The sequence below is a fragment of the Laccaria bicolor genome, genomic scaffold (assembly GCF_000143565.1).
Source record: "Laccaria bicolor S238N-H82 LACBIscaffold_19 genomic scaffold, whole genome shotgun sequence".
NCBI lineage: Eukaryota > Fungi > Basidiomycota > Agaricomycetes > Agaricales > Hydnangiaceae > Laccaria > Laccaria bicolor.
In genome coordinates, this window is record NW_001889890.1 from 200,691 (window position 1) to 215,288 (window position 14,598).

General features: G+C 48.6%; 4 protein-coding genes across 4 annotated transcripts; 1 reads left to right on the forward strand and 3 right to left on the reverse strand.

The window, feature by feature from the left end:
• Window positions 1-1,467: 1,467 nt before the first annotated feature.
• LACBIDRAFT_300316 (uncharacterized protein) lies at window positions 1,468-1,834 on the reverse strand (the record flags this gene model as incomplete). Its single annotated transcript, XM_001883093.1, has 2 exons — window positions 1,468-1,500; window positions 1,553-1,834. 2 exons carry the CDS (start codon window positions 1,832-1,834, stop codon window positions 1,468-1,470), a joined length of 315 nt encoding a protein of 104 aa, XP_001883128.1.
• Window positions 1,828-3,873, reverse strand: LACBIDRAFT_328931 (uncharacterized protein; the record flags this gene model as incomplete). The annotated part of the gene is made up of 8 exons (XM_001883094.1): window positions 1,828-1,907; window positions 1,957-2,016; window positions 2,069-2,199; window positions 2,452-2,457; window positions 2,577-2,718; window positions 2,853-3,051; window positions 3,503-3,530; window positions 3,815-3,873. 8 exons carry the CDS (start codon window positions 3,871-3,873, stop codon window positions 1,828-1,830), a joined length of 705 nt encoding a protein of 234 aa, XP_001883129.1.
• A 1,078-nt stretch (window positions 3,874-4,951) lies between these two features.
• LACBIDRAFT_300317 (uncharacterized protein) lies at window positions 4,952-5,347 on the reverse strand (the record flags this gene model as incomplete). Its single annotated transcript, XM_001883095.1, has 2 exons — window positions 4,952-5,289; window positions 5,341-5,347. 2 exons carry the CDS (start codon window positions 5,345-5,347, stop codon window positions 4,952-4,954), a joined length of 345 nt encoding a protein of 114 aa, XP_001883130.1.
• Window positions 5,348-8,429: 3,082 nt separating this feature from the next.
• On the forward strand, window positions 8,430-8,738 carry LACBIDRAFT_300318 (uncharacterized protein; the record flags this gene model as incomplete). The annotated part of the gene is made up of 1 exon (XM_001882980.1): window positions 8,430-8,738. The coding sequence occupies one exon, from the start codon at window positions 8,430-8,432 to the stop codon at window positions 8,736-8,738; it is 309 nt and encodes a 102-aa protein (XP_001883015.1).
• Window positions 8,739-14,598: the final 5,860 nt, after the last annotated feature.

The following is a 14,598-nucleotide window of genomic DNA, read 5'->3' on the forward strand; positions in this document are numbered from 1 at the left end:
AAAAGGGAAGGGGGATGGAAAAGGGAAGGGGGATGGAAAAGGGAAGGGGGATGGAAAAGGGAAGGGGGATGGAAAAGGGAAGGGGGATGGAAAAGGGAAGGGGGATGGAAAAGGGAAGGGGGATGGAAAAGGGAAGGGGGATGGAAAAGGGAAGGGGGATGGAAAAGGGAAGGGGGATGGAAAAGGGAAGGGGGATGGAAAAGGGAAGGGGGATGGAAAAGGGAAGGGGGATGGAAAAGGGAAGGGGGATGGAAAAGGGAAGGGGGATGGAAAAGGGAAGGGGGATGGAAAAGGGAAGGGGGATGGAAAAGGGAAGGGGGAGAGAAAAGGGAGGGGGGAGGGAAAAGGGAGGGGGCTCGTCATCGTCATGGGCGCTCGTTGACGTCGTCGGTTGACATGGTTGTTGTCGTCCTCGTCGTCCGTTGACGTGTGGCCATTGTCCTCGTCATCCGTTGACGTGTGGCCATTGTCCTCGTTGACGTGTCGCCGTCTCGTCGTCGCTGACGTGTTGTCGTCCGTTGTCGTCGTCATGTCGTCGTCCGTTGTTGTTGTTGTTGTGTCGTCATCCATTGTTGTCGTTGTTGTCCATTGTTGTTGTTGTTGTCGTCCGTCGTCGTTGTTGTCCGTTGTCATGCATTGACGTGTGGCCGTCCTCGTCGTCGCTGACGTGTCGTCTGTTGTTGTCGTGCATTGACGTGACGTGACGTTGTCGTTGTCCGTTGTCGTTGTCCGTTGACGTGTCATTGTTGTTGTCCATTGACGTGTTGTTGTTGTTGTCCTCGTCGTCTGTTGTTGTCCGTTGACGTGTGGCCATCCTCGTCGTCGCTGACGTGTCGTTGTCCGTTGTCGTTGTCGTGTCGTTGTCCATCGTTGTCGTTGTCGTCATTGTCCGTTGGCATGGGCGTGATTGGAGGTGACCGCGCTGGTCGCGGTGATGGTGGTGGTGGTTGTGGTTGTGGTTGACAGCAAAACGGAGATGCTGATGGTGACGCCGGCAAACACCATGACTCGTTTAGGAAGGTGGGCGTGAGGATGGGTTATATAGAATTAATGTTGCCAGGCTTTTAACAGCCATATGGTGTAGCGGAAATATTGCTGCTCAGAGATTCATGTGATATTTCCCGAGGCCAGAGTTCAATCCTCATGCATCCACTTATTTTTATATATATTATAATAACAACAACAAATATTGGAATTCATTGGAATGTCTCGGAATCTGTTGGAATTTGACTGGAATATATTAAATGTACTTTCCATGGGAATTCCATGGAATCTGGTTGGAATTCCAATGGATTCCAATGGAAACTGTTCCAGGAGGCTCCCGGATTCCAACCATTTCCACTGGATTCCGTCGGATTCCATTGGAATTTCCATGGAATTAGAAACCAGAATGGCTGAGGCTCCAGCCAACTGGTTTCCGTCGGAATTCCATGGAATTCTGACATTCCACTTGGAATCTGCTGGAACTCATGGGGGATGGTAAAGACCTCTGTTTAGTGACTGTCCTTTCATTAGCAACTTGAATTTATTGGATAAGAAAGAAAAACAGTACCTTAAAGTAATTCTTGACATGAATTGACATGTCAAGATAAATTTGATTGAGATCACGGCTGATCGTATTGGGACTGTGAGCTGCAGTTCCAGGGCGAAGCATTTGGACCTCCTTCAGATAGTCAGGATCAGAGACCATGTTAAATGGACATGCACTGGTAGCACAGCACTGTGCAAGTAGAGCTCGATGACCTGCTACAGAGTATGGTATAGGAGCATCGTCCTTTGGTTGCATCTTGGAGATCCCCTGTGCCTGAAGACATGCATTCATCCCTTTCAACATGTTACTAGTACCTTCTGCAGTCTTTGAATGTGGCCGAACAACCACAGGATGCTTATCCGGACGTGACTTGCATCTAAACACATAAGAGAGAGAGAGAGGCTCTCTCTTGGATCCAAAATTACGCTGGAGGGAGACTGAATAATGGTCATATGCATCAGAACACCATGTTGTCTTGGCAGCAGCTATACAAAAGAATTTACAATCTTTTTTGAAGTTAAAATGCAAAGGACTCACCAATTATATCCTCATCTGACAACTCCCAGACCTCCAAGTCACTCTGTTTATTGATTCCAGGTGCTGCAGCACGTTGGCAACGTTTTATTGGTGATACTAGTACTGGAGGAGCTGAAATATCCTTATCTAAGCTGTTTGTGTCGTCGTCAGATGGGAAATTGAATTTTTATGGTGAAGGGCTTGTGTGATAGCTGGGAGCGAATGGCAGGTTACGATTTGGACCCCTTCCACAAGCAGCAGGGACAGGGAGTCGTTGTGATGGCATAGTGCTGTGGAGGCAAGAGGCAAAGGGAGCTGAGGACACAGATAACACACTCTTATCTATTCAGGGCAGGTACACTCAAAATATCTCAAAGAGGTCTAAAAATATATAATTTACCCACAGATACCTGCGTATAGTCCAGGTAGTTACCCGAATCCATCAATTGTATCCAAATATGGGTGGATTTCGGGTTTACCCAGGATTAGCCTATCCGTGACAGTCCCTACATGGAACAGCGGCAATTACAGTGTTTGCATGTGAGATTGCACAACGAATCTCATGAAAACTTGTTTGTACATGTAATGTGTGACCTTGGTTGTCTTGGTGTCACAGCCTTGAAGGTTGAAGGTTGAGCGTCGACCCCAACAATGAACACTCGAACCTATGGCTAAACAAAGGCAAGAGATTGTTTGATAACAACACGTTTGTCCAATTTTCGGCTAGTAGTATACATGCTGCCACCACTCTTCCTGTCAAATCCCTCTTACAGAGTTTTTTCCTGCTTTCCAACTGTAGGCCTACCACAAAGAAAACACATGAGTGAGCGATCCTTATCGTGGGACCCGTCTTTGGACTGGCGAGATATGTCTTCGAACATCTTCAACTGCAATGCTTCGCCATAAGAACACTGCAAGGGGCAGTCCCTGCAGTTATCGCCAGGGGATAGTTCAGTGGGTCGAGGGGTAACTTGAACTTTATTGCCGCAAAGCTGAGAAGAAGACTGCGGGGTTCCAGTAGTGGGGACGCCATTTTTGTTAAAGGTCAGCCGTCAGAAGCCCAAATCGTATATTGTTGTGTAATCAAAATTCTCTCAGCGTCAAGATAGAAGTTTGTGGAAGTCCGGTACTTCAGCACTTCAGCAATGGGGACGTGTTACGGTGGGAGACCTGCATGTTCAAGTTGACTAACGCAGAACGCTCCTGGCCGAGACTCACTCAATTGATCTGCCAGATCAGGTCTCCACAAATAAATGGCAGATCCTTCTGTGTGCAAAGATCACTTGGGTTTGTTTGGCTTGAGAGAATGTATGTTCGGTAAGTAAGTAATGCATTTACACTGGCACCACCCCCTCCTCAACTTTCAGGCTCACACCAATCAGTTCCCCCTGTCCTTACTGTCTTGAGGCATACTCAGCGGCATTCAACAAGCAGCGCCTCTCTCCCTCTACTCACTTCACCCTCGTCGTAAATCACAAACCCACTGCCAACTATATGGCATTTCCAAATTAAGTAACCCCCTTGCCTTTCAAGGAGAATGATCTGGTTTATCTTGACGCTCAGAAGAATTTGATCATGTAACTAAATGATCTAGACTTGAGCCAGTCCCTTTGAGTAAGTTATTGAAAACAGTCGTTCAGGTTTCTCAGGCTGGCAGCTGACCGTGACCTTTGACAATCATGGCGTCTCTGTAGTACTGAAACCCCATTCCTAGGACTCTATTTCCTACTCAGCTTTCCATGTTACCCCTCGACCTACTGAGCTAACCTTGCCACAGGAGTGCGCCAAGTGTTTACTTGGAGAATCAAGTTGCAAGTTGATGACATTTCGAAAACACACCGCCCCTTCAAATCCAAAGATGCTCACGATAAGGATCGCTCGCTCATGTGCTTTTTGTGGTAGGCTACGGTCCCGTAACCATTGGATGGCAGGAACAAACTCCGGAGCTGAGATTTGACAGGATGAACGTTGGGAGCGTGTCGCACTGAGCAAAATCTTTTCAACGAACATGAAGTTTTGTTATCGAACAATCCAATACTTATCACTCCCCCACCTATTCCTACTGGATTCCTACTGGACTTCAACAAAATTTCCAAAAAGGCATTTTCACATTCCCTTCCTACTGGACTCCTGCTGGACTCCTGCTGGACTCCCACTGGACTCCAACTGAACTTAAACAAATTAGATGAAATGCTCCAGACATTGGATTCCTACTGGATTCCCACTGGAATATCAACTTCAATGTATTACCAAGTCAGAACTTCAAATTTCTATTCAAAATTCACATTTAAACAAATGTTGTATTGTGAAATGACAACTAAATACAGAAACATATTTTACTAATGTAATGAGGGAGAGGGAGGGAGTGGTGGAGTGATGGAGGGAGTGGTGGAGGGAGAGAGCTATGGAAGGAGGGGAAGTGAGCGAAGTGAAATGATGGAGGGGGGAGGGGGTGAGAGAGGTGGAGAGAGGAAGAGAGGGAGGGAGGGAGGAAGAGAGGGAGGAAGGGAGGGAGAGAGAGAAGGATGGAGGGAGAGAGAGAGGGAGGGAGAGAGGGAGGGAGGGAGAGAGGGAGTCGTCGTTTCGTGGGCGCCGTGTCATTTGCACACATAGGCGGGGTGTTTTTTGAGGGCGGCGGTCGTCATTTGCATGGGCGGCGGATGTCGTTTGTGGGCGCTGGGTGTTTTTCGTGGGCGGCGGTCATCATTTGGGTGTGCTGGGTGTTTTTTGTGGGCAGCGGATGTCATTTGTGGGCGCTGGGCGTTTTTCGTGGTCGGCGGTTGTCGTTTGCATGGGCAGCGGCTGTCGTTTATGGGCGCTGGGTGTTTTTCGTGGGTGGCAGTTGTCGTTTGTGTGTGCTGGGTGTTTTTTGTGGGCGGCGGGCGTCGTTTGTGGTGGTGGGTGTTACGGTTGGCAGGTGGGAGGGGGTCGTCGCTGTCCCTCGTCTTTCTTGTTTGTCGTGTCGGTGGGTGCTTGTGGTTCGTGGGTGGTTGTCGTGTCCGTGGGTGGGGTCGTCATTGTGTGCCGTGGTTGTTTGTTGTTGTCATCTGTCATGGCCCATTGTTGTTGTTGTGGTCGCGTGTTGTCGTCATCCGTTGTGGTCGTGGTGGTCGCTATTGACGAGGCGATGGTGGTGACGAGGTGACGTGTTCGTGGTGGGTGAGCAAGAGGGTGGTGATGGTGGTGTTGTCGAGTGTTGTTGGGTTTGGGCAAAATTCCCACTCGCGGAATTCGCCGACATCCTTTCTAGGAAGGAGGTCAGTACGTTGGTATATAGAGTATATAATACTTACCTGTCATAATGCTGTCGTAGTGCAAGTGGTAGAGTGCTTTGTATGCACTATTTGCCACTCCATCTGTAAGGTTGAGAGTTCAATTCTGTCAGGTTGCGCTTTTTTTTATATTATATAATAACAACAACAGTGACAAACTGCTGGTCCTACTGGGCTCCCTGTCCCTGGAAATTCCTACTGGACTCCTTGTACTGGACTCCTACTGGACTCATTCCTTAAAAATCCAGCAGAATTCCACAATTCCTGGTGATTTGGGATCATTCCAGTAGGAGTTTACTAGGACTCCACTAGGACTAGGGTACAAAATTTGTATGGTGATCAGCCAGCATGAAATTTGTCCCAGTCCTAGTCCAGTCCAGTAGGATTCCGGGAATCCAGTAGGAGTCTGGTAGGAATAGGTGGGGGAGAGTAAAGAGCTCGAACAATCTCGCCTTCATTTAGCCATGGAGTGCACTACTTGCCGGATTTCCATGATTCCGAGCAAGCACTTTCGGAAGGGAGAAGCAGCACCCCAAAATTTGACCAAATGACCACACTAGCCTAATTGCGGCGTATAAGAACCGTAATGTCGCTTGCCTCGACCGCACACCCCACCAACTCAAGCTTTCCTTCTGGTATGTTCACAAATTCATACATTCATCTCACTGGCATCACCATGATCTGACTTGTTGCCAGCTTAGTAACTTGAATCCCGCAAAATGTGTATGTATCATCGACTGTTTCTACTCTTCCACATCCGATGTTGCCAAACCAATTTGATTAAGACCTTCTTGATAGCTCTCGTTGCCAATTTCACCATCAGGAACATCAACACTAACAATACGGTCACCCCCATTCCTTCTCAGGGAACTGCGACCTTCTTCGCTTTTGGAACGTACACCATGAAGCAGTCCGGCACCCCTGCTATCTATTTCCAAGTCGTCTATCCTGCCAGTTGCCTCTTATCCACAGCAGTGGGCACTCTTAATGGAAACTTCCATGTCAGTGTCGTGCTTCAGTGAATACGGGTTAGGTACGTTCAAGACTGGCTTTCATTCTGGATTAATTTCCTTACTGCTTCGTTTTTTTTTACTAGTCGGAAGAAACATGGAATTACCTCGAGTTGTTCAGTTCTAGCTCTTCAAATTGTTGAAGTATCGCTTTGTACCTGTATTTGTCTTGAATTCCGAACTCTGCCATTTTTCGAACGTCAGCTGTCATTTCTTTGAAAAAGTTGTTGAAGCCGGGCCCGACCTTTGGCCCAATATATCAACACCCACAAGGGGATAGGGAACGAAGATAGCCGAATTTTGTTAATTCAGCACTTGACTTCCTTTAGGTTTACCCCCACACCCCATCTCGCTCACTGCATTCTTCGCGAAAATTCAGTGGCAGCGCTCGGCGAGAAGACCTGTGACAGAGGGAGGTGACCACAAAGATAGAGAAGGACAGACTCAAGAATTGAGCAGAGAGAGGTTATGGGAATCAGGGTGTGCTTTTGTTGGGAAGTCAGGGTACGAGGAATGGTGTTGGTGTTGGTGGTGTGAAGAACAACGGTACCTCAGTTGTTGGTGCTACGACTGGCCCTGTTACGAGGAATGACCCACCACTGCCTTCGTCCCTCTCTTCCAATGGGGACTCACCGGAACGTTGTGGTGGGTACCGGTCGTCCCCGAGCTCAGCGGACAATTCGGATGTCTGTGTTACGCCTGGTGTGTCTATGTCTCATGGTCTGGGGGTTCAAGCTCAAGTCCAACATGACTCTTCTGGGTCGAAGTCGAAGTCCGTGATACCTTCAAAGCTGATTCCGAATTGTTCAAGTATATCCTCAAAGTTGGGTCAAGCAGTGATAGCCTCAAAATCCAATGCGAAATGTGCGTGCCCAGAGGAAGAGGAGGGTAACACTTCGCTGATGGTAGAAGAGTCTAAGAAGACAACCCTAACGATTCTTCATTTGGTGATATTGATATGTCGTTTGATATGGATGCGTTGGAGGAGACTATGAAGATGTATGATTGACATGTGGATCGGTTTCTGCATGCTCCGCCTAGTGCTGGGCACTTTGGGTGTGGTTCCGCGTAGGATGTTGTTGTGGGTACTTTCTCGCTGGCTGGTCGTTGTCACCTGGTGTTCTTGTCGTTGGCAAAGTCTGAGCCAGATCACACACACTTTGTTATCCTTGCTACCCTCCATCCTCAGGGTCATCAACGTCCTCCCCCGTATGCATCGGCATCGTTTTTGTCGCCGTCTAACAATCCTCTTTAGATCTATTTATCTCCCATACCTGTACTCACCATCTCTAATCACCATTTCACTTACAACACACCCGTCCCATTTCACTTCAACCATTGTATACAACATACAGACAGACAATTACAATCGTATTATACTGAATCATGCAGTTCAAAAATAATCCAAGTTGTTGCATAGAGTATATTTCTCTCAGATAATGTTTTACGTTTTATTTTCAAGTTCTTGTACATCTGGAAAACACTTCGCGTATGACGTTCCCTATCCCCCTTTCTGGAGGACTTTACACTCCTCCACATATTCCGGTTGGACTCCAGATGGACTCTGGCAGACTCCAGATGGATTTCTGGAGTCCATCCACACTTTTTTCTTTAGTGGTAACCAGCCAAATATTAGTCTAGAATACCCCTGGAGTCCACCTGGAGTCCAGCTGCTCTCCAGGTGGACCCATCTGGACAGGGTGGACTCCACCTCAGAACAACTGTTGATTCATAAATTAACCAGACTCCACATGGAGTCCAGCTAGACATGAATTGCATCACAGTTGTTGTTATTTAACTTATTATATAATAAGAAAAAAAAGCGCAATAGCAAGAATTGAACACTTGACCTCATGAGCATGGTCACAATAATACTTATGAATGCTCAACCAGCTGGACCACGAAGGCTATAGTATACATAGAAATTATATGCATAATATACCCTCGTTCTCGGCACGTTCCGCACACTGATCAAACGTGTTTGTTTAGCGTTCACACACTTGTCTTTCTGACTCCCACCACCTCCACACATCATTCAAACCACTCACGGCACCACCTTCCTCCCACCACCACCTCGTTCAATCAACTCCAGTGCCACGTATGGCCCCGAAAGCGAAGAAGGCCACGTCACGGAAGCGCCAAACGTCAAACGCGGACGAGCAACCTGTCAAACGAAGCCGGTGCCATGCAAACGACGACGACGACGACCAGGAAGAGACCGCTGCCGACCAATGGGCTGATCACGAGGACCAAGCTACGAAGACCAAAGGAAGGGGAGGAAAGGGGGGGAATCGAGGCCGGGGGCAGAGAGCAGCCGCTCAAAAGTGCATACCCCCGTTATCGATGGCAATCATCGATGACGATTGCCACCGATCGGGCGCAATCTCCATCCCAGCTTGCCACCACTAACAACTACCACAGGAAAACGGCCCAGGACCGCAATCGAGAGGATGCCGCCCTCGAATCGCCGCCCAGGTCAAAATAAACGCTGTACGTATCCCATCCCCTCTCCTTTTTTCTATTTTAATTGATTATTTTCTATCTAGTGCCAAGCGCGTGCTATCCGCCAGCGGCATCAGTGTCGCTCCCCCACGCCGCTCCCTTCAACGTGCCGATCCCACCTCTGGCCAACCCACGCCCCCTGACGACACGGCCTCTGCTCAGCCTGCTACCACTACGAGACGCCGCCCAGCCGCTGATCCACATGGTGGGAAAGATGAAACAAACAGCGACGAAGAGAATGTACACGACGCCGAAGCCGACAAGCAGAACAAACACAACGAAAACGAGGAACGACCCAATGAAGACGACCAGGACAACAAAGAAGACACCCAGCACAACGAACAAGACAACGAACACGACAACCAGCAGGGCCACGCCGAGGTGAACAAGGAGCAGGACGCAAACCCGATCGCCACGCGTCAGCGTGCCCCACGCGCCAATGCCAGCACTACCACCAAAACCGACACACGTCAGCGAAACGCAAGCACCAACACCACACGTCAGCATGATCCCACCACCACACGTCAGCCGGATGAGACCACCAACACCACCACCACACGTCAGCGTGACGCGCCCACCACCACCACATGTCAGCCGGATGAGACCACCAACACCACCACCACGCGTCAGCATGACACGCCCACCAACACCACCACCACATGTCAGCGTGATGCGCCCACACGTCAGCCGGATGAGACCACCAACACCACCACCACGCATCAGCGTGATGCGCCCGCCAACACCACCACTGCACGTCAGCGCGATGCGCCCACCAACACACATCAGCGTGACGTGCCTGCTAACACTGTCACCAACACAACAGGTGCGTCCAACTTACCATGTCTCATCCCCACTCATCACAGTCAGGATGGTGGATACCCCACCACCTTTCCTGACAGTGAAAACCTGTCTCGACGTCAGGATGGTATGTAACCCACCACCCATCCTGATTGTCAAGAAGGCTGGATAGGCTATGCTTATCTTTATTTTTTTTATTGATATCTATATACCATGTATCATTATGCTATGTTGGTGCTAAGTAAAACATTTAGACCTTAGTGCTATCTCGCAGGGGCGGCCAACAAAGCGTTTAGACTCTGCTGCCAATGAAAGTCCAGCAGCATCCATGCACCATGGTGAAGGTATGATTTATCTATCTGTCTTCTATGATATGGCGTTAAACTTTCTAAAATGCAGATATGGTTATGGCTAGTCCACCAAAGGGGGGGATTCCTGCATATGGCTCATCCCGTTCGACTGGTGGAGTCTTTCGGGGTAAGGCCCTAGGCAATGCCATTAACATTGATAAGAATATTTTTTACAACATTTCCTTGAGACAGTCTAAAATGAGTGCAGTCCATCTATCATCCAGAAATATAGACAGTTGGTTGTATTATAGTTGGAGTCTGCCGGAGTCCAACTGGATGATGTGGAGGAGTGTAAAGTACACTGCCAGGCATGCAGAGAGGAATAAAGATAGACGGGCCTTGATTACAACAATCAAATTTGTCCCCATCTCCGTCTTGCCAAACTCGCATGTTCATTGCCCCTTGACGCGTGTACTGAATCGAAGCAGAATACCACTGAAGCCAAGGCTGGCCCAGGATAATCTCTTGCTTGCCCGTCCCTTCCCTACTAACAAAAATGTGATGATTGAATTGCCTCCCTGAGATCTTGATTTCTGCGTCGCGAACGCAACCGCCGAGAGGTACAGGCCGCCTGTTAATCCCTTTGAGAGACCACTGTGTTCCGTCCATGTCGATCGCGAGGTTCGTTCTATCGTAAAACTCCTTAGCCATTAAATTTAACTCTGAACCTGTGTCTATCATGAAAATGACATCCACTCCTGCAAATTTCCCTTTGAAGCGCCCGGTGACCATTGCAAAAAGTGGCTGCGGAGTCAGGTGGATCTTGACTGCTGACGCGTATCGTACCAAGACGTCTTCTTTGGTTTCCGTTGATTCGTCGAACTCAAGACCTACACGTGACTCGATAAAACCTGAATTAGTAGAGGATTCTGCAGCAGGAAGAGAACGATAAAACTCCTCATCGTCCGATTCATATCCTCCTGCCAAGTCAGATGTAGAAGCGTCCTCTTCCACCCATTCCGTCTCTTCGAGTACCTCTACAATGTTTGCTACAACTGGTTTGGATGTATATTCTCGACGTGTCTTCGTCATATTGCTAACTGACTTTTGCAGGAATGCCGAAATTGCGAGGAGCTCTCCAAGTTCGAGCTGAACAATTGTCTTGTTGACCTTTTCTCGTACGATCTTGTCTAGGTCGTGCATCTCTTGTATGTCAGACATAAAATGGTAGGCTGGAGCTGACTTAGCTTTGGTTGTTGTATCTTTCATCTCGACGTCCTTAGTTTTTGAAGGTGCCGTGCGATGGTTTTTAAAAGCGTCTTCTGTATTAATTGTGGGAGGCCTCAAGTTGAAGGCCTGGGGAGTTGACTGAACTGGGGCTATTGCTGGTCTGAGGTTACTGAGCGTAGGAATAGGCGGTTTAGTAGAATTTGGAATTGACTTAGCTTCAGTTTGTTTCTTCTCTGGACGTTTGATAGGATCAAAGCGAGTTTCCTTGTCCTTTTGAGATCGAGTGACAGCTAGAGCTGAAGAAGGAGGAGCACGCCATTCGGGTACAACCGAGGAGGGCGACGCATTGTACACGTCCAAAGAAAGAACCTCTTCACCGTCAAATAACAGACCCGCATAGTTGGCCATATGGGGAGGTAGGTCTCTTGAAACCTCCCGGGCCTTACCTTTTAAATGGCTCGAAGCGGCGTGCTGTTCTCGCAAGACCTTGGCGACTCCGCCATCACTTCCAAAGGCTCGAGGGAGTTCAGACCCATCTATGCGAGCTAATCTACCAACAGGGGTGTAAGCCACAAGTCCTTCATTGATACACACCTTAACTTCCGGACAATACTGGAGTCCGAGACGGTGGCCTGTCGAGTCACAAAAGAAACACCTTGCTTCTCTGCTAGACTGGGTAGAATTTTGGTTAGAATTCGAAGTTTTGCTGACAGAACGTAAAATCTCAGCGTGAGCAAGCCTTAACTCCTCCATCTGTCTTGCCAGTTGATCTACCGACGTAAGGTTGACCGGTTCAACTATCGGCGCGGCTGGGACCGTCTTTTCAAAAGTAACCTTTTTCACTGGCTTCTTCTTCTTTTTCTTCGATAGGACTACCTTATCAATGTCCTCGTCCGAGTCGCTCGAACTTGAGTCGGAATCCGAATCCAGGTTCACGTTAACAGAGGTGGTTTTCGCATCCAAGTCTTCTTCATCGAATTCTGCGCGCAAAAGTCCGAGTAGCACTGCAGTCGTGGGCGGCAAAGACGTTTTGAGGTTAGCGGCCGGTAAGCGCTTCTTGATCTTTGCGCGTAAAGACATCGGGATACCTCTATAAAAGCAAAGATAAACGTCATTATCGAGCATTTTATGGGGGGTCAAATCAGAGGATAATGCAGTAAAATCTCGGTAGTACTTATCCACATCCTTTCGAGATGTAATACTACCAGATTCTCCATGACTGGAACACCAGTGGCGTAAACGATCAGGAGAATTAGGAGGGACAGAGTCATTCGACCCATAAAGGTCGGTCAGGTACACTCTTGTTCTAACCCAGTCGTCCCCAGACAGAAGCGAAGAAGCTCCTATAACCAAACGAACTTTCGAGTAACAATATCTGAGAACGTAACCAGGAAGGAGGGAATGAGAAACTCTAGCGCTATCGGCATGTTGCTCAAGCACGTCTAAAAAATCAGAAACATGTTTTCCCCTGAATTTGGGAGCGCCAGGCGTGCTGGGAGTAGGCATGGGAACGCCTAGGGTGGCGTTGAGGCTCGTATCAGAAGAAGACGAATTCATGGAGTCAACAGATGTAAGGGGAAGAATAGGATCGGGACCCATAATGAGAGATTGTAGGGAGAAATTTTAAAAATAAAAAACGAATTTCTGAAGGAAAACTTAGCGTATATGCAGTCGAATCGAAGAATAAACCACGTCGGGCTTCTCCTAGTAGAGAGTGGATGAAATTTGCAAAGGGTGGTGGGGCGTTGGTCGTGCTCAAAGTGAAAAAGGCGGATATATGCGGCTGGAAGCCTAATAATTAACCCAAATGGAAAGGTGAAAGCATACCAAACTAATTCTCGACAACAGTTGAGGTTACAGAACGGAAAACCAGAACCCCTGTCTCGGTCACCACTGTGGAAGAACGAAAGTTCAAGGACGGGATGGGGTCACTGGTCGTCTGCCACAGAAAACAGAACAAACAATAGAGCAGTAAAGGAACAAGGGAGATAGAGCGCAAGTGCTCAAGCGTAGAATACTCAGCAACTTTAAATCTTAAAACCTTGACTTGATGGCGTGGGTATTGAAATGCTTTGAGCGTTTGAACTTGTTACTTGAGGGATGCCGCGCCTTGATGCGTGACAACTTAAGAGAGAGAGAACAAAAAAGGGGGGGGGAAAGAAAAGTGCTCCATTCGATAGGTGGGAGGTCACCTTAAATACACATAAAGAATCACAAGGCAACTGCACGTTCTCGCGTGCTGCCTGTCCAAAAATCAATCTAAAATAAGAAAAAAGAACTACAAGAATATGTCAACATGAAAAAGGAAAAATGCAAACAAAAATAACTATGACGCCTTTCGTCAGATTCCTCTGCCAAAACCTTGAGCTGGGAATTGCTCGGGGAACTGTATGATGCCAGTACTTCGTCATGCCCCACTGATTCCTGCAGGAATGGCACAGGAATCCACAGGAATGGCACAGGAATCCACAGGAATGGCACAGGAATCCACAGGAATGGCACAGGAATCCACAGGAATGGACAGGAATGGCACAGGAATGGACAGGAATGGCACAGGAATGTCACAGGAAGGCCTAAAATGTATATTTCACAACTTAATCCTAAGAATTCCTTATAATATTTAGACTTGAATAGGGAAAATCAAAGTGTATTTGATAGAAATACACAAAAAATGATGTATTTCAATTATAATACAAAATATATTTAATTACATGCAGTTTATACTAGAGAGGGAGGGGATGGGCAAGGGAAAAGGGAAGGGGGATGGAAAAGGGAAGGGGGAGGGAAAAGGGAAGGGATGGATAAAGAAGGGGGAAGAGGGAGGGGAGGGACAGGGAAGGGGGAGTGAAAAGGGAGGGGGGAGGGAAAAGGGAGAGGGCTCGTCGACGTCGTCGGTTGACGTGGTCGTCGTCCTCGGCGTCCGTCGACGTGTGGCCGTCCTCGTCGTCCGTTGACGTGTCGTCGTCGTCGTCTGTCGTCGTCGTCTGTTGACGTGTCCTCGTCCTCGTCATCCGTCGTCGTCTGTTGACGCGTGGCCGTCGTCGTCGTCGCTGACGTGTTGTCGTCGTCGGTCGTCGTCGTCCGCTGACGTGTCGTGTCGTCCGTTGACGTGTCGCCGTCGTCGTCCGTCGTCGTCGTCGTCCGTCGATGTGTCGTCGTTGTCGTCCGTTGACGCGTGGCCGTCGTCGTTGTCGTCCGCTGACGTGTCGTGTCATCCGTTGACGTGTCGCCGTCGTCGTCCGTTGTCATCCGTCGACGCGTGGCCGTTGTCGTCGTCGCTGACGTGTCGTCGTCCGTCGTCATCGTCGTCGTCGTCCGCTGACGTGTCGTGTCGTCTGTTGGCATGTTGTCATCGTCCGTCGTCGTCGTCGTCCGTTGACGCGTCGTCGTCGTCCGTTGGAGTGGTGGCGTGATGACGTGGGGATGGGTGTCGTTGATGATGATGGTGG